Source organism: Strix aluco, chromosome 1 (assembly GCF_031877795.1).
Source record: "Strix aluco isolate bStrAlu1 chromosome 1, bStrAlu1.hap1, whole genome shotgun sequence".
Lineage (NCBI taxonomy): Eukaryota > Metazoa > Chordata > Aves > Strigiformes > Strigidae > Strix > Strix aluco.
The window spans coordinates 115,673,556-115,693,509 of NC_133931.1; the positions used below are offsets into that span (position 1 = coordinate 115,673,556).

Consider the following 19,954-nt stretch of genomic DNA (forward strand, 5'->3'; position numbering starts at 1 on the left):
AAAGTGGAAGGCCAAAAATCACTATTCATTTTTGATATTGATAGGCACTTTTTTTATTTTTAATTTTGTTTTTAAGATGATGCTGTCTCTTCATTTTGTTGTCTCATCAGGAATTTGTCAATTTGCTGTTTACCTTTTAAACGTTTATTTGCTTTTCTTCATGTTATAAACCCTGCTGACAGAATGTAGAAATCATGTCAGGTAAGGAAGTGTATTTCCTTCCTGAATAGGTGCATTCTGCTTTCTCGTCCCAGCAAGCTGCTGTTTCACACATGACAAAAAGATTTCAGTCTGGGAAGAATAATACCTAATCGTTAATAAATAACTTGTACAAATAAGAACCAGGAGCAAATCTACTGTTTGATGGATTTGCCTGTGAGGAAGTTAGGTCATTGTGTGACCTTGGATGATTAATTTTACATTCCTGTGTCTGTGTTTCCTCCTCCATCCATTCTTCTGTCTTGCCTGCTTCAGACTCAAGGTAGTCGGGGCAAGGACTATTTCTCATTATATGTACATTTAGTAGCCAGCACTATGGGTATTACAGCACTGTAAAATGCATGTACGAGAAGCAATACCTTGGGGCAGAGATAAGAATGCACCTTGCACATCGCATTGGATCACAGGGTGACAGACACCTGTGATAACAAGCCACAGTCCCCTGCCCCTTGCTGGGGGCATTCCCTGTGGCTAGGTAGGGGCAAAGCTCATGCAGTGGGAATGCAACAAGGATGTGCCTCTGCCATGGCAGGGCGATGACAGGGACATGCATATTTGAGGGGGTGATGCGATGAGAGTGCTGGGTCATGTGGTGGAGACAGGACGTCTCTTCATGGGCTACACAGGCCTGTTGGTGACACACACTGTCTCAAGATCTGATTTGTTTACCTCACTTGCAGCATAATCTCTAGAGGACAAATCCCTGGGAAACCATGTTTCTGCTTAAATGCCAGGGACTCCAAGGCTGGTCTGGTGGTCTCCATCTAGCCCATCTGCCATGCAGTGACCATGCAGTTGATCTGACATAGGCAGGAGGGCCTGGGAAGGATCCTTTCCAGAAGGGTCTTGACATTATCCACTGCAAGGGCAGGTGGTATTTGGAGAGTCTGACCTTCAACCAACACTACAGATGTGACATATCATATCATATCATATCATATCGTATCATATCATATCATACCATTGCTCTACTTCATACTACAGTTGCTGCATCCTGGACAGCTCAGGTTTAGCCTAAATGCAGCCCTTCAAGTCGTACATGCTGCCTGAACCCTGAGAAAAGTATGCATCACCAGCTAGAGTCCTGGTCCTCTGGTCCAGCCCATGGCCATAGCTTCAAGTATCTCTTTCACCATGGGGAACCTTCCCAAGGCATTTATTTACTGCTGGAGGTGCATTTCCTAGCAGGAGATGAGACTATTAGGGACATATTCCCTAGCAGAGCCACTGAGCCTCAGGAACACAAGGCAGCCTCCCCCTGCCTTACCCAGCTCTGACTTTCCCTGCACACCTTCTACCAGTACATGGGACCAGTTGCACAGACACATACATGCCACAAAGCCTGTAGTGTTTCTGCTCTCAAGTGAAACATTTTCTGCAAGCAAAGAAAGAAAGAAAGAAAGAAGGACTGATCTTAAAAATAATAAAGAAAAAAGCCACACAAAGGGGAAAAATGAGAGGGAAAATTTTTTTTCTTACAGTCGGTTGTGATTTCGTAGGGGGAGTTGAGGCGCGCGTCTCCGCAGGGTGAAGTGCTCACGTACAGATGGAACAGGATGTTCTCCCTCAGCCTGTAGCCTCCCTCTTTTAATCGCACGAAGATTGATCGCTCCCAGTCTTCTCGCCGTTTGCTATGATCACAAAAGAGGTTCCAGGTCATTTGTTACATGCCAAATCAGAAACTCTCTCTCTCTCTCTGTTTTTCTCCCTCTGTTGTTTGTTTTTATTAGCACCTGGCATCGTATATTTTGCCTAGTGACAACAAGTGAAAAACAATAAGCTTCTCCAAGTGAAGAAATGTGTGAATGGGGGTCAAAACTGTCAAAGTGCTTTTGGCTTGCTTACCTAGAATATATTCTAATGATTAAACGTGGATTTTTGAAGGGTAACTCTCCTTCCTCACATGCATGGATGCATAAACCCATTGATTTTAAAGAGGTTCTGGTGCATGAAAGAAGGAAAAGTTCTTTTAGGCTCTCATGTGAACAAATCAGTTCTGCTCATCACAATGCCTGGGCACGTGTTTAAATCCCATTAACATCACAGCAACTGAGATGTGTGTTTATATGCTCCACTGAAAAGGGCCTCTAATAAAGCACCCAGATTTTACAGCCCCTGCTAACCCTGCCTGCTCCCCAGGCATTGCTTTTCTTCCCCATTCAACCAGAGCCACCTATGGGTGCTCCATCTAAGCCAGCAGTGCCATCTTGGTCACTTGGCATTTTTGGAAATCAGAAGCCATCCCGAGAAGTGAGGACAAAACTTGTGCGGGCTTTTCTCAGCTGAGTTGAAAAAGATACTTACTGAGATGAAGCTTTTATCTTTGCAGTGGTTCAGCAGCTAGATGGGGACACAGTGCACATATTCCATTAGCAGCAGCTGCCCAGGAGGCCAAACCCTCCCAGTCCTGCAGTTTGCAGCAATAGCTCGCATGAAGGCTATGCTGTCGTGCGGTTCCTCCGATGATTTACATTTGGGAAGACATGGGTGGTTTCTCTGACAGACAGCTGCCTCTAATATGTACATTTGGGTGATGCTTGTAATTAAAATTTTGAAGGTGAAAATATGATTAGTGAAATTATGATAAGACTCCTTTCCCTCTCATGCCCTGGTCCTTCCCTCAAAAACTCAAGGGTCTTTTTTGAGGAATATTTCTGAACAGAACGGCACCTGCAAGTGATGATTTTCCTAGGAGGCTCTTAATAAGGCAGGATCCTACCTATTTAATTCACTATAAGACAGCCCATTAACCAAAGCGATTTCTGCTGTTTTCTCTGCCTCCTGTTAGTGTAAACAGGGGTGCTTTCTACTCAGCCTCGGAGCAAGTCCTTGGCTTTAATCCAAGCTGCCTCTGCCTGTTTTCTCCTGGTGCAGCCTCTGTGCTATTGAAGCTGTTTGGCTGTCACCCTTCCATGGTTTGGGTGTTTTGTCATTTTTTGATGCCGGGATGCGTTTGCTGTCAGGAGGAATTTACAGGCACATTAGCTCACCTATCAGGGACAGGGAGCCACACTGGCTGCTGAACTGGGGCTGCCACATGCAGCTCCTTCATTTTCTGCTGGCTGTGCTGGAATTTCCTAACTGCACTAATTATATTATCACCCTGATACAAGCCTCTGAAATAATAAAATACCTGTAAGTTCTGCTGCTTGGACTTCAGAGCAATTGCAGTTAGTTTTAAATAATTCACTGCAAAATCAGCTGAGAGAATACAAAGCTGTGCAGTCCTAATGCCTGCTATTATTATGTTAAACCTCACCAGAGTGGGGGACAGCCTGCAGTACTTAGAAACAGTTGCTATGTAGGGTTGGAGTAGTCATTCTTTGGGCTGGATTTGAGGAGTCCACAGTAATCAGCACCCATCCTGTTTTTACTCATTATTTTTCACTGATTAACCTTGTGCTTTTCCCTCTCCCTCAGTACCAAGAAGGGTCTGCAGCCAGTGTGGCTGATGGGTTGGGTGATAGACAGCTGTTCTAAAAATAGATGGCAGGGCTGGAGGGCAAGGCAGCTTGACTCTTCCTCCGGTAGGCTGAGATCCTTTGTATCCCATATGGTCCTGACCTGCCTTTGGGATGGTTTTCTGGGGGCTGAACTCAAACATGAGATTCATCCCGACACAGTGGCTGAACAGGTTTAATAAAGAAACTCTGAGAGTATTGTTATAAAAGAGTTTGGGATGCAATACCAGCTGCTGTGGCTTAGCAGACATCCTTGTGTGTGGGATGCTTGGGGGATTTCAAAGCCCAGGGGGACCCAGGAACCTTGTGAAAATGGTCCAGGTGGAGCACGAGATGCAGTTCACCAAAGCCACTTCTCCCCCGGCACCAGTACACTTCTGCTGTCCCTCTGGGATAGTTATTTTGAGCTGTGACGGGGGAGAAGGAGCTCGCAGTAGCAGCCCTTAGCAATGCCACTTTGCACAGCCGTACACAACTGCACAAAGCAATGAAGAGAGAAGCCCACAGTGAGCCCACAAATGTCATTCATTCAGGGGGTGGCATTAAAGTGTCATTTCCACATGCTGGGAGTGGCTAGAAGAGCAGAATTTGCCTCTAAAGATTTGCCTGTTATGAATTTCTGTGGGAGAGTTAGGATTTGAGGCTAATTCAAGAGGAACATTTAAGAATGTGCTAAATTCTAATCTTGTTCTTAGGTTCATTATTTAGCATAACACATGCATATAATTTGAGCTGACTTCAAGAAGATACTTAAACACATACTTATAGTTTAATGTATGTGAAGCGTTTTTCTGAAACAAGGCCTTGCTCTCTAAAAGAGAAGCAGAGGAGCTGTTTTTAGCATGTAAACCTATGTACGGGATGTTTCTAGTATTACATCCTACAGCACGGTATCCTAGAGGAACTAACAGCAGGCTTAAAAGGCTTAAAAGGCTTAAAAGGGAAGGAGCTGTGTCCAGTAGGACAAAAATACGAAATAGTATGTGTATAACAAGCAGCTGTTTTTTCCAGAAAAAAAAACTTAACTGCATTGGGTGAAGACTATTCCTTGCTTTTTATGTATAAAATAAACAGTGGTTTGCATCTGACTCACTGGAAGAACTTAGCTTCCGGTAAAATCATCCCTCTGGCACCTGCAGGGCCACTACAGCAGCAAGATTGCTATGGTGCTGATTTATTTTAAGAATAGGCTATTAGTTTTATTTTTCTTTAAAAAAGAAGAGTTGGATTTTCTTTTCCTCCCTACTGGCCAGTTGGTATAAATAATCCCACTGAAATCAATGTGAATTTTACTGCTGTCATTGCAAGAGAATCAGACTAAGGTATTTATGTACTTTTTGATGGTGATTTTTAGCAAAAGCTTCTCAAAAGGTCTTTCTTGTCCTTTTGTACATCAGAAAATTTACGTCTTACTTTTCATCTTTTCCGTGAAAGTCTTGAGGACTGGAGGATTATGGTTGTCATAAAAATGAAATCTGGGAGGGCTAAGGTTTTAATCAGACTGGTTAGAAGCTGTCAGGTTTTTAGTTGTGCTTTTAGCTTTTATTTAACTCAAGCTCTAGACAATGAATTGTTGAAAGAAAGTTCCCTTTTGAAGTATTTGTCACTCTCACTTCTTAGAGAGGATAAAGTTCCCATTCTGGAATTCTCTATCCCAAGAAAAGTCAGGAAAGTCACACCTCTAATATTTAGGAATATGAAGAGAAGGCGAAAAAAAAGTAATTTACATATTGCTGCAACTTTGGCTTGTGGATGGTATTGTTCTACAGTTTAAATATCCGAAGCAGTCACCCTATGCACTCTTTATAGAAATGGAAAAAAATTTTCCCAAGTACGTGGCAATTAATCTCACCCACAATAGATACTTGAATAGGTCTGCTGAGTCCCACTCCAGAGATGTCCATCTCTCTCCACTGGTGATAAAAGGAGCCTTGGGGATCTAGTTCACACTCAACTGACTAACTTTTAGACATCTCAGGTGAGGTGTCAGGTGTCAAGAAGTAAATTCAACTTAGTGAATCCATCTCTCCTGGCCATTAATTCTCTGTCCTGGTCCTAGCTTCTCCAGCCTTCTTTTCCCTGCTCTTTGAAGCCTTCATGCTACACTTAGGCAGGGACGTGTTTTGCTGTCAAGGTAATATTTGTAAATTCTGGAAAACTCATTCCTTTTCAAGGACAGCATCATATAGAAAAATAATCATTGCACTGGAAGTTCCTGAAGTTTGAAATCCTGCTGCAGAGATTGCTTTGAGTGGGTAGGCTTAGTGGGATTAAGATGTGTGGAAAATAGGGAATACTCTTGACAGAACAAACTTGCCGGTTCCATAGGGAGGGATGGAAAATTTTAGCTCTGTGAGGCAAGAAGTATGCTTTAATTCTTTTTTTGGGTTACGGAACAATCTTTTTGGTCTCAGTTCACAGGTGATTTTGTACAACAGGTTCCTGACCTGGGAGAGGACTTTAATTTGGGCTAGGTTAATGCAAATGCATAACAGTGCAGAAGCCACATTTGTGTTTCCCCCAGGCCTGAGGAGCTGGTGTGCAGGGAGTCGCAGTGGAGCTGAGTTAACATGTCTGTCCTAAACCTGTCCTTTTAGCTATGCGGTAGCACCATGTCATTTCTCTGCCAGTGAGAGTTTGCTCTCCTTTTCTAGAGAAAAAGGGGTAAATGTGACTTCAACATGCAAGAAACGCATTTTTCATTTCATTTTGAACACCCCCATTTGCTCACCATATGACAAAGCTCCCGATGATGGCATAAAACTGAGTGTAGCAATAAATACTAGAATTAAGGAATGTATTATAACACACAGTTTTGCTTCCCCATGGACTTTAAGGAAGCAAAATCTGATTTGACAATATCTCCAGCTCTGTCTTTCAAAGGTGCTTAGACTTGACAATTTTGGTTGAGATTTTTATCATGTGTGCTGGTCAGGGAAGCAGTGGTGCCTGCTCTGGGCTGAACAGAGAGTGATTTGAAGTTATTGTGAACAGAACTTGTACTGCACTGAGGATTCTCTTAAAAGACTGTTAACATTGATCCAAATAAAATAATAATATGACTGAACGTGTTAGGGAGGTGGATCAATACAATAGCTTAAGACACAGTGGTAGCACTTGTTTCCCAAGAGACTATAGCATGATGCAAGTACTAGGGCTTCTACACTGCTGAAAACATAATTTAATGTAAACTTGAAAGCAATTTAGATTGAAATAGAGAGAATATTGGTTTTGATTAAACCCTTCAAGGCTCTTGTCCCCCTTTGTTAGCCAAGCTCATCTACTCAATATACTCTCTTTTCTTCAATTCCAGACTGAAGTGAAAATAACCATTATTTCTATTATCGTTGCTTCCGTGCAACAGTATCATAGGTGCTCACAAGAACACACAATCCTGCTCAGAATAATTCTTGTGTCTGTGACCTGATGCAAAACCTTCTGAAGTCAAAGGGAGTTTTTGCACTGAGGTTAATGGCATTCAGATAGTCACATGAAAATACAAGCAAGAATAGAGGGCAGAAGAATGACCTATAGATAAAGGGGTTTTTGTTTGTTTTCTTTCCTTGCTTCCTTCATTCCTTGGACAACAAATGCCACCTCAGCTTCACTTCTGCTCAGTTTTCATAGGATCATAGGATAATTCAGGCTAGAAAGGACCTCAAGTCTCCAGCCCAACCTCCTGTTCAAAGCAGTTTGCCAGGTTGCTCAGGGCTTTATCCACTCAGGTTTTGAAAACCTCCAAGAGAGGAGGGAGACTGCACAACCCTGCTGGGTGACGTGTTCCACTGCTTGCCTATTCCCTTGGGGACAGTTTGCCCTAATACTCAGACTAAGCTTCTCTTGTTTCAGTGTGTGCCTGTTGTCTGTCATCTTCCCACTGTGCATCTTGGTAAAGATGCCAGCTCCATTGTATTGTTGACATATGTTCTGCTGGGTTTGCCATTCCATCTCCAGTCTGACCAGACCCAGCTCCCTCAGCCCCTCCACACAGGCCAAGTGCTCTGGCCCCTGAGCATCTGGGTGGCCTTTGCTGAACCTGCTTCAGATGGTTGATGTCTTTCCTGTATTGGGTGAGCCAAAATTGCACATGGTATTGTAGATGTGGTCTAATGAGTGCTGAGTAGTGGGGGGTGATCACATCCCTTGACTGCCTCTTTGTACAGCCTGGGATCCCATTGACCCTGTTTGCTACCAGGCACACTACTATCTCATGTTCAGCTTGCTGTCTGCCTCCAAACCCTGTCCCTTTTCAGCAGAGCTGCTCCCCAGCCAGTAAGGCTCCAGCCTGTATTGTTGCAGGTTATTCTTTCCTCCTCAGTGCAGGACTTCCCATTTGTCCTTGTTGAGTTTCCTGTCAGCCTGCCTGGATGACAACCCAGCCCTCAAGCATATTGACTGGTCCTCCCCACAGTTTGGTGTCCTTTGCAAAGCTTATAACCAAGCACTACATAGCATTTTCCAGATTGTTGATAGACCTGATTAGCGAGGTCCCAGGATAGACCTCTGCAGTACCCCACTTATTACCAGCTTCCAGGCAGTATACGACTCATTAACCATTTAAATGGTAACAAGGTGGGTTTGGCTGAAGACAGGAACAATAATTCCTTTGTAATGATTCTACATGCTATAACATTTTAAAACATCGTAAAGAAGAAGTGAGTGATAGCATCTTGAACTTTGGCACAAAGTTTACCGTACTGTTAACACTCATTGGTTCTCTAGTGAGTCAATGAAGGTGTTAATGATCAATAAATCACTTCTTTGAGATTATTTCAGCAGCAGCAAGGAAGACAGGAAAATGTCTGCGGTGAGCAAAATGACCCCCTTCCAGTCTCTGGCCAGTGAATGATGCTAATAAGCCCGCACGTAAAGATTTGTACAGAATCATCAGGCTTCATAAAACCCAACTTTATGAGTCATATCTAATAGCTACTGAAAGAAAATCAGCTGAAGTAAAGGAGCTCATGACCCAACACTCTAGACAATCTAACTGTCTCCTTTTTTTTCTGTGCAGTGTATTGGTCTTTCATCAGCTAAAGACTCAGAAAAAACAACATAAAGAAGCAAACAGTTCAGATGTCTGGAGGATGGATCTGTTCCACCAAGCATCAACAGAATTCAGTTACCTTAAGTGTAGCTCCAGCTGTGAGTAGAGGAAGTGAACAAATGCCCTTCTTGCCACAATTTCTGCATGGCAATCATTGACTGCAAGTCCTTGGTCATTAATGTACTCCCCATTTATACATTTGGTACCCGATGACAGCACAATAACCTGAGCTTGCCTGATGTCCAAACCTGTAGGAAGAAAAACAGAAGGGTTGTGAAATTGCTGGGGATGAGTATGATATCATGACTGTTAAAGTCCTTACAGCCCACGCTTTGATGTGGCAGCTCAGACAGCCCTAATGGGATGCTCGTTAAGGTGATGATATGGCCTTTGGAATATGCAGGAATCTCACATCACTGTGTTATTAGAATAATAAGGGCTCTATTTCAGTCTTGCTGTTAATTCCAAGATAAAAGCTTGCCACGAAGTTTACTTGTTAAATCAATAACTACATCATAGGAGAGCATATGCTGTAGGGAGGTAATAAAGATGTCCTGCAGTGCTGATAAATGGCCAGCTTTTTATGAGCTGTTGAAGACATTTTCTGGTGGGAACACACACTCCTTGTAATGTTAGATTTCATTGCTGTTACACTATAAGTACTAAATAAAATGCAAGTAACACTTCTGGAGCTGTTTTTAAAAATCTCAGAGAAAAAACAGATCTGACTTTCAGTCCAGTTTCCTTTTCATTTCTCCAAGAGCAACTACATCGGTGCCTTTTCCACTGCGATCTCAGGAATGGAGCATTCATTACCAAGACCAGCTTTGTTCCTCTGTTGCCTCTCCAGATAACAGTGATGGCAATTGACAGACAAGTCTTTCTTGATCCAGATAGACACTTCCTAGGATTAAATCCTGCTTTCTCCAGAGTCAGTGACACAATTTTTACAGACTTCAACAGGACCTAAGTTTCACTCTCAAATGTAGCTCATTCAGCTGTGTGGATAATTTCAAAGAAGAGCCCAAACGGAATCATCTATTGAACAGCACATTTCAGGATACATCTCTCTGAATATCAAAGAACAAAGGAGCAGCTCTTGAGAAAAGAGACTTTTCTGGCTGATGGATGCTTCCTCTAGATGTGACAAAGTAGCCTCCGAGCGTTGGACTGCGTTTGACAGCTGTACGCGACTGTGTGTAGGCAAACATGTGTACAGTATAGCAAGTCAGACTGCTGGGGTTGGCATGGTTGTGCCCATGTAGTGTCACTTGAGATGCCCTCAGTGTCCTGCCTAACCTCTGTCCAGGAGGCTCTACACCCTCCCCATGCATCTCACATGGAAATCCATAAAGTGACTCAATGGAAATGCATGCCCATGTTTAAGAAACTGAATCAAGTCCTCAAAGTCTGATGAGTCAGTGGCAAAGACAGGTCTGAGGCTGCAAGTACCCATAGGGGGAATGGAAACAATCTCACCATGGGTCATGGTGATGCTGTTTCTATGATGTTACTTTAGCTGTATAAAAGCTTTAGGAATTACTTTATAGAGTCAGGAATATTATTTTTTTTTTCTTATGATGAAGCCTATTGAGTTCCAGAAAAAACAAAAAATTGCAGAGATTTTTTGGGTTGGAAGCACCATGCTTGGGGCTATGTTCTTGCATAAGATCCATTGGTGGGATATAAGAAAACAGCTGGATGGAGAAGGAAACTGTATTTTAAACATAAAGGGCTAGTGTTGCCAGTGATGTCTCAGTTAGTAAATAGGATCAGTAATACTTCATAATCTCCACACAGCACTGGGACTAGTGGTGGATGCCATGCTATAGCACTGTTGACATGCTTAATGTATATAATAGTAAATGATACATAAATTATGTCATGCCTATATCAAAAATAACTATATCTGCAGTACAAAAGGTTTAGTAGTATTGTGTCATTGCAGCATTCAGACATTTGTAGGAGATGTATAAATATTGTAAAAAATTCAGTTAATCACACCTGACCCCCTGGTTGTGACAGTCTCATACAGAAGTTGTTATAGGTACTAGTGACAAAGTACACATCACTGTATGCCTGTGTTGGAAGTTTAATCTCTATTTGTTACTATAAATGAGGCCCCAAAAAGTGTTTTTTAGGAGTATTTATTAAAAAAACAAAACAAAGAGAGCTGGAATCTAGAAAACCCAAGAAGTGAAGATGGGAGCACATGGGAGAATGAGTGGAGAAATGGAATTACAAAGCGTTTATGTTTATTCCAGTTTTATTACTAGATAAAAAGTTGGGGTGGACAAATGGCTGCTTCCCTACAAAGAAAGGCATTTATACTCTGTACATTAGAATTGCTTTGGTGTCATTTTGCTTTAGGGTCACTGCTTTCATAAGAAAAATAATAGGTATCTTAGATCAGACACATGTCCGTCTAGTTAACTGTGTCTTTCACATGGACTGACACCAAACATTTCCTGAGGCACTGCCTGCAACAGAGAAGTCTGAGTCCAATTCAGCATCTCAAAAAGTATTGTATACTTTCCTGAACAGATTATAGTATTTTCCTTGGTTGGAAGGTCCATGACAAAAATCAGCTAGTTTTTGGTTCTATTTTGTTTATTTACAAATGTGGACAGAATCTTATTTTCCTCAGCACAGCAGAAGTACACCAGGAGGCAATACCCTTGTTCAGAAACCCATAAGCCTCTCTGCCTGCACCTGAGGACCTCCATCAATACTCCTCCTCAGGTCAGTGAGATCGACTGCTTCCTTCTCCTGACATTAGCATACCCCTAATGTGCCTCCCCATCTCCCCCTTCACCTCACAGTCAAAGCACCACCCTCTGCAAACACAGAGCAAACCATCTGGGGAAGCCATCCTGCTCTCCTTCTCTCCAGGAAGTATACCTTACTCAGCCCTCCCAATCAGTACAATGCATGGTGTGATTCCTTTTATTTTTTCAAACATTTTATCCATAAATAAGCTTAAATCTTTCTTTGAGTATCAGTGTAAGATGATGAACACACTCAGGATTTTCTGTGAGGTCTGGATTTATTCACAAATGAAACACAAAGGCACCCAACATCTATTGATGCAGTAATAATATGAATCCCTCTGATGTTGTTTGCTGTCACAATGTCCACCTGCACAGTAATAGCAAGTGTGCTTGGGGTGCTCATTTTTGGGTGAATTAACTCCATATGTTGGCTTTCAGTGATATGGGGCCCCACTAGGTAGTCACGTGTGGACACAGCCTGGGGTGTCTGCCAGTCCTGGCAAGGTGTATGTGTTTGCAGAACATCACTTAGATGTCGCCTGGGGCTGGAGGCAATGGTTTCCAAGAATTTGCAGAACCAGTCTGAGTGTTAAACCTTAAAAATCTCCATGTATTTTTGCAATGACAGAAAATAATCCATGTTCCTCCATGCTCAGAAATACCCAAGAGTTATGTCTCACTACTATGGCACTCAGAACCACAGGTGTACATGATTTATGCATTAGCTCTGAAATATTTACACCTCACTGGGGAGCCAAATGGGGAAAGTGATCTGTGACCAATGCAGCACTGTTCAATGCTGCATGTGAGGGCACCCACCATGATGAGAAATACTTCCAACAACCTGAAAGTTGTCCAATGTGTTCAGGAGGATATATGCTAACAGATTGTCCTCTTGCATGCCTTGTTTTGTACATACGTAGAGTTGGAGTTGATCCTCTATGAAATGCTTGTATTATTTCCAGTGAATATAGGAGGAATTTCTCTCTGAGAATAAGACACATGATGCCTAGTTGATGAAGGCAAATTTTAACATTGACTGATCACATTGGCATTTTAGGCAGCATTTCCAACTCTTGAGCCTAAATACTTGCTTCAGTGATTCAGAATTAATAAGCACTTCTGTACATTTGTCTCTTTTGCATAAAAACCAGTCATTACTAACTCTTGTTATTAATGTTTACTTCCTATTTTATTTTGCCTGCAGAATACTTCAAATTTCTCAAGTGATTTCTATTTACAAATGTCAAGCTACCTACTAAACATTGATTAATTTAACCTCAGACATGTGGCAGATCTAGACCGAGCACATCATCAAGTTGTGCTTAGGCTGGGCGTGGCAAAATCCTAAACTAGCACTAACCTGTCACCACCAGCCATATGCACGTTCCCTGCTTCGGGGTGTACAGCAGGGTATGATCCCAGACAAGCATGGCTCTTGGCAAGACCCATGTTCTTACTGAGGGGAGCCAGTCTCAGATGAAAGACCCAGGGATCTAACTGTGTTCAGGTCATTTGACAAACAAGAAGAAATGAGCTACATTATTATGACCTTAACTCCTGACCTACTGATTGTCAGAGTTCATGAGGCATTTCTTTCCCTTGCTGCCCTCTGCAAAGTAATGTTTGAGGAGACATTAGGTTAAAAGTAACTAGTGAACGATTTATAACAGGCACCTGCGTTAGGTTTCTATTATTTGCCTAAAGACTCCTAATAGTTTTCAATTTGAAAAGGAAATGGAGCAGGGGAAAGGAAACTGGGGAGCTGTGTCAGCATACTGGCTGGGTCCTGGCTAATGCTGTGATGATCATAGAATCATAGAATCATATGATGATGGGACAGATGGGAGAGCTGGAAGGGAATTTGCCACATTTTATTTTAAAACATTCTGCCAATTAATTAGTTGTGTTATAGAACAAAAATGTACCCATAAATGACACAGTGTCTTTGATCACAGATTCAGTCTAATGATCTGGTGAAGTAATGAGTCTTTCTGGTGCTCTGCTGAAAGCTTGAGCCTCACCCTGGGGTCTAGTAGTCAGGGTCTCCTCTCACAGCCAGGCAGGGCAGATCTCGACCCTGCTAACGTTCATTTTTTTGTGTATCAATGATAATCCAGACTTTCATGTCATAGCTGAGCCATTGAAAAGAAAATGGGTTTTGTTATAAGCCATTTTCACTTTGTTGACACCAGCGGTGGAATTCATTTCAACTATTCTGGATAACTAGACTTTAGATGTCTGTTGCTGAGCTAATTGCTGTAGACTATAGTCAAAGGAGAGGAACTTTCCTGGGAGGTGATTCAGCTGGCTGATTTTAGATATTTGCTTTTGGATAGTCTGCATTACACCTCAGTATTGCCAGCTTCTCTTCATGAACTCTGAAGACCTGTAGACAGCCAGCAGAAGTATAGCTTTCTACACTGTAGACTGATGCTTGTAGTAAGATTTCTCTTATTACAAATAACCAAATACCATGTGTGAATCAAAACTCCCCAAATCGTAAGATGGAAAGCAGAGCAAATGTAGTGCCCTTTAAATTTTTTTCCTGATGTCTAAAGCTTTTGAAATATTTTTTTCAATTTTTTCCCCACAACAATTAAGGATAATTGTTCGTATTAATGTTAATATATTCATGGATGGTCATATTGCCTTGAGCTGGGCTATTACACACATAAAGCAAACAATGCTGTCTTCCCTACATGATCTCCCAAAACATCAGTCTTACAGCAACAGATCTTGCAATAGAAATGATTTAGAAAGATGCTGACAGAAGAGACAGTAAGCAAGAAAAAATATGAAGTTTTGCTCAGCAGATAAGGTGGATATGGAGAACTGGCTGACATCTTATGTGCTACAGTTGTGAGCTGTGCTTTTAAGTCAGTCATGGCCATAAACGCAAACTGTCTACACCCATCTGCTTCGAGACACAGCTCTACCAATAAAACCAGAGAGTTTTATCTAGTCTAATCGATATTTTTACTAACTTTAATAGAGTTACTCTCACTTCCAGTGTGCTATGATCATTAAGACCTTCTATAAGACAGAATTTGTAGCCCTGCGTATTTATGTGTTGGAGAAGGATAATCAAAAATCACTAGGTAATTGCAACAGGTGTTGTCTGTTATGTGCAATCAGAAAAGTGAATCACACCGGTTGTATATTGGAAAAGTTCTGTGAAATTCTGGGAGCTTAATTCACATTGAACAGGATGGAGTTTGCAACTGCTAACGCCAGCCTCCAACTGGGATCACACTTTGGCTTCTCAGCAGCTGGCGCAACACGTAGATAAACACCAGTCAGTGTGTAAGCGTCTATTTCGCTGCATGTTTTAGACCCTGCTAGCAGTAATGAAATCTATCTTCTTTTTCAACGTGACACCATGAAGACAACTCACTGCTTGAAATATATTTATTTTAAATTGGGAAAAATAATCAGAAAAATCAGGTTTGATTAATTAAAAAAAAACCCTACACCTCTTTTATTGGGTTGGAGACAACTGACACAAAATCCTATGCGGTAAAAAGGAAAGCCAGAAATAATGATAGTGTAACTAACATCAGCCCTTGTGAATAATTCATGGGGTACAATTTCATGTTATTTTAAATGGTGCTGCTTCTCTCTCTGATAAGCAATAATTTTATGCTCTTTCTTTACCTTTTTTAACAAATCAGTCAAAAGGATTGTCTATTGTTATCTGCAAAAAAGTGTATTTGGAATAATTTTCAAGGCAGCTTAATAGAGCTCTGATCACAGAGGAGGATTTTTTTTTTTTTAATACGTTTTACTTGTAGCTGAATAAGTTCAGGTTTCCATTTCAGGTTTGTTTAGGGAAGGAAAATTTCTTGATGCTACATAGCACTGTCAAGTCCTGCATTATTTTCTGTTATCTTTTTCCCTGGCAGCTCTACCACATCCTTAGAATGGCTTTAATTTTGTAATAAGAGATAGTCAAGACCTGAAAGGGCAGTGATGCTGGAAAAGCTGCCTGTGGGGACATGCCATGGGCACAATCCTGCACCCACCCCATTGTCCCAAGGCAGGTCCCTGAGCCAGTGCAGAGCCCTGTGCTTGCCACCCTGGGAATGGGCAATATCCCACACTAAACACTTCTGCAAAAGAGGCGAAAAGCTATTTTCCCCATCTTCTTACTGAGAAAAAGCAGGAAAATGAAAAGTTTCTCTGAAAAGGAGTTGAAACTATTGTCCATGTTTGTTAATGCTTGCATAGGGGTAGGTCTATGGTTAGAAGTGAGGGATGTGTTAACCCAGGTCCATCAGTCCATTTGCCCCATAACTTGGTGATCGTAATGGTTTAGCCCCTGCCGGGGTCTGAGACCACACGGCCGCTGCCCCTCCCCCACAAAGGGAGTGAAATACAAAGCCCCGGGCTGAGATAAGGAAAGGTTTAATACAACAGTGCAACAGCAACACAACAAACAATAACAATAACACTAAGAATAATAGTAATAACAATGAACAGGGCAAAATATCTACCAATATAGCAGTGAGAGAAAACCCGGCGGCGCGAACCCCACGCGATCACGGATTCTTCCCGCGCTCTGGCGCCTGGACGTGATGTCAGCATGGCATATGAATAACCCGGCTAGAGCTTCTTCCCCCACTGCTGGGGAAACTTAACCCTATCCTGGTTAAACCAGGACAGTGATGCATCTACAACACCCTTTTTTCTGAGGTTTCAAGGGGAGTAAAATCAAGATGCATGTGTGAGGAGGGAGCTGAGGATCAAGGAACTGGTGTGTGAGGCATGGTGTACCCTGCCCTTCAGTTTCAATGTAGAATAGGCGCACATGACACAGGGACCTCTGCTGTCCCCAGCTCTGCATGGAGAACAAAACCACACTTGCAACTCCAAAAAAAAAAGAATATGTAGCCATAAGAGAAAAATTGTGTACAACAGGCATGATTAACAGTATGCATATAGCTGTTAACGGCACGCATGTATGTGCCAGCCATAAAGACTCTACTGTAGCTCAGTTTTTATTCTCCATTTTGTACAGTGGTGGTGATTGTGATCATTTCAGTGTCAAATGGGAGCCTGGGACTTCAGTGAGAACCTTCGTTGTATTCCATAGCTCACAATGGGTGTCCCGAGGAGCAGCCCTGAGGTGGATGGGAGCGGCTGATGTGAAGAAGTGGCTGACCAAAATACTGGAGAGGAAGAAGCAGGCTAAGGGCTTATGAAACATAATAGCAGAAGTTTGAACAAAAGGCAAATACATAGCTAGAAAATATTAGGAATAAAGAACTTGCTTGCAGTGAGGATAAAGATATTTGGGGGTATAAATGGAATGTAGTCTTTGAAATGATGGAGTTGTGCAGGTATTTCTTTTCCTGACATCAAACTGTGGGTTATGTGAAAGTGAATATATTGTATTTCTGTGGAAAGAGAGGGTGTAGAGGGAGCCTCTGAGAGCCTTGTATTTTCTTCCTTTATTAATGTGTTGGATAATCTTGCCTCTGACTGCGCTGCCTAGGGAAGTCTATTCTCTGCAGTGCTCTTCATCTTCGTCAGTGAACGAGCAGGGACAGAGGTGCAGTTCTCTCTACCCTGATCTCTGAGCCCTCTGTGCTGGAAGCAAGAGCCAGGGTATTGTCTGAGAGTGGCTGTGGCTCTCCTTTCACAGCCAGGCACAGTAAACTTCCCCCAATAGCATGGGGTATTTCTTTGTGAACAAATTCCAAATTCAGTTCCTCCAGAAGAAAAATCCCTTTCTGACACAAGCTAGTTTTGAACTTGATCACATCATCGAATGCCTGAAAAAGGACTCTTGCACTAATCCATTTTGCAAGATGTTCCTATACAGGAGTAAGCCGCATTCACAAGGAAGATTTCTCAGCCCAGAAAAAAATGGAGAGGAGTTTGCCAAAGTGGAGGTGAATCAGAAAACAGGGGCAAAACTGCTGAGGAGAGTGACCCAGCAGGAAAAAGTACAAAATTAATATGTGAACCTTTGGTAAGTGACACCTATGAAGGTGGTATAGGTGCTTCTAAGTACCTTCTTGGGTGCAAACCCCAAGGAGAGAGATGGGTACTAAATTTAGAGCAGTACAACTGAGGACCTGGGATGACATCACAGAAAATAAAAGTCAGGCTAAATAACTGGTGAGAATTATTAACAATGAAATCCATTAGACTAGAATGGTCTCCCAAGGTAGTGTTGAAAGCCCCATTGCTAATTGATTAATTTAAATCTACACCGGAAAAAGCACTCAAGAATGCGCCATGGGGAACAATCTTGTGCTTGCAGGGAAATGGACTGGATGACTTAGTGGTCTTTCCCAGTTCTAATTTCTATGGTCCATTTCTCTCCTCCCCTTAGCGGATGGAAAGGATGAAATCCCATCAGCTTTGCTTCTGAGGAGTGTTGAACGAGACAGCGCTGTTCTTGCAAGCACCAGTGACCTTTGCCTTCCCTTCCTTTCCTCAATGTGGGCTTTGGAAATCTGGAGGGGAAGGAGGGACAGTCAGCCCAGGCCCCTACACACTTCATCCCCATACCAAATCCATGAGGATTTTTTTTTTAACTTAAATTGATAGCGGCAGAATCAATGCTATCTGAGAGTCCCTTCCTTTCATGTGATTTTGAACACTGTTTTTTTCCTCAGGAACAGGATTGTGTAGGGGTTTACAGATAATTCTTAATTTTAAAACAGGACTGAACTGCACTTTTCCTGCCAGGTCCTCAGTGCAGATATATGTGTTTCTCTAACAAATGCTGTGCCACTGTTATCTGAGCACTAAGTAAATTGACAGTCTGATATGCTAGTGAGATCTTTAATTTCAGTGAGAAAGGATGAAATCCTGAATGTGGATTTTGGCAGAGAAGTACAGGAGTAACTTATTCTTAATTTCTTTTTTTTTCTTAAGTGTACTTTCATTTAAAAAGTCTTCCTATGCATTTTACTAGCTCAGTAAAGTAAAAGCAATGGTTGATGTCACTATGACTTTTTTCACCCAAGAAACCTGTTTGTAGGATGAGATGCTCTCTTTGTATTAAGATTGGGACAATTTCCAGTTTGGCTTATCACAAAGCAAAATGAAAGTCTGAACTTTCCAGCTCCTTGCTTCACAGACTTAGGGATGAAAACAGAAGTGCCTATTTTTCATTTACATGTTTTATGTTAATTATTATACCCATCTTGTGGCCAGTGCAATTATATGTAACACAGAGCCAGGGCCTTGCCTGCATCCAGGTTTTGAGAGGTGACAGTTACTATGTCAATCAGAAATACTTTTTAAACAGCAAGAACCAAAAGCTAAGTCCAGAGACAGTAAATGGTTTGGGATAAAGGCTCAGCATCTGAAAAGAGGTAGCTGCTCTGAAATGAAAGCCAGAACAACCAGTGGATACAGAAAGGAAAAAGATTTTTGCTGCTAGAGCTGCCCAAAAGACACCACTAAGATGTGCTGGAGACACCTACAGCTTGTACAGCAGGTGGAAAACGGGGGCTCAATTCTCTTCCCAGATTGGGTCATTCTCCTATGGGAGTGCCTAAAACTGCTGATATGAGAGGGGTGTGTTCCACTCTTCTTGCTGAACCTGTGATACCAAGCAGCTAAGAGGACAGAGTTAGGTTAGACAATAAGAGCAAGGAGGGGCTGTGTGATGTGCTGGTTGGGGTACCCACCTCCAAAAGTGAAGCCTTTACCTGGTTCTTTACTTAGTCCCAGCTGGTGCATGCATTTTATCTTGTTTATTGTAAAATATATAAACTGGCCTGGAGAGATGACCTTGAACCTGGTTTTCCCCACCCTATGCAAGGCTACAGGGCTGTGTCCCTTCTCCTATTTTCTAAGTGATGTATCTTCAACTATTTTCTGTTCCTTAGCACTGATTCAACAGAAAATATGAAGAAACACTCATTGTTGCTCTTGTAGGGGGAGTACTTGCAGTGGCATGCCTAAACCCATATTTTAAAAGAATTGATGAGCCTGGTGAAGGCACAGTTTCAACTGTAAAACCTCAGACATCCTTTGGGCTGGAATTTGGAAATCTAAATCTGTTGGGCTATAGGAATCCTAGTCTGCCCATTATAGGTCCACATTACAAAATCCAGTACATTTGCAGCAGTGGGAAAGGGATGCCCTAATGGAGTTCAAAATTATTTAGGGTGAATCTGAAGATTATTGGTTTAAGGTTTATAACCAGAGGAAATCAGATTTCTGAGAAAGAGTGACATATATGGTTTCTAACTACACATCTATTTACCTGTTCTAAAATATTTTGAAAAAACCTGTCATCTGGTGGTGATGTGTCAACCTGGGCACATGTAAGAAGTGGATAATGTTTCCAAGAATGTCAAATGACTTTGTGCCATGTCCTTAAGAGCATCAGGCAACAGAAGGTGAAGAGACCTCATGAGATTTCCAAAAGCATGTCAGCAGTTTGAGCACCCAATTTCTATTTCAGTAATTTAAGTCTCTCTGAAACA

At 42.0% G+C, this 19,954-nt stretch overlaps 1 protein-coding gene across 3 annotated transcripts in view; it reads right to left on the reverse strand.

Moving 5' to 3' along the window:
- Positions 1 to 19,954, reverse strand: part of ADARB2 (adenosine deaminase RNA specific B2 (inactive)) — a 317,822-nt gene that overhangs the window by 39,118 nt on the left and 258,750 nt on the right. For all 3 annotated transcript variants that reach the window (XM_074832022.1, XM_074832041.1, XM_074832032.1), the window contains 2 exons: positions 8,807 to 8,975; positions 1,699 to 1,850 (listed from right to left, as the gene is read on the reverse strand). In XM_074832022.1, the coding sequence (XP_074688123.1) occupies positions 1,699 to 1,850; positions 8,807 to 8,975 (321 nt within the window). The remainder of the gene's footprint in view (positions 1 to 1,698; positions 1,851 to 8,806; positions 8,976 to 19,954) is intronic.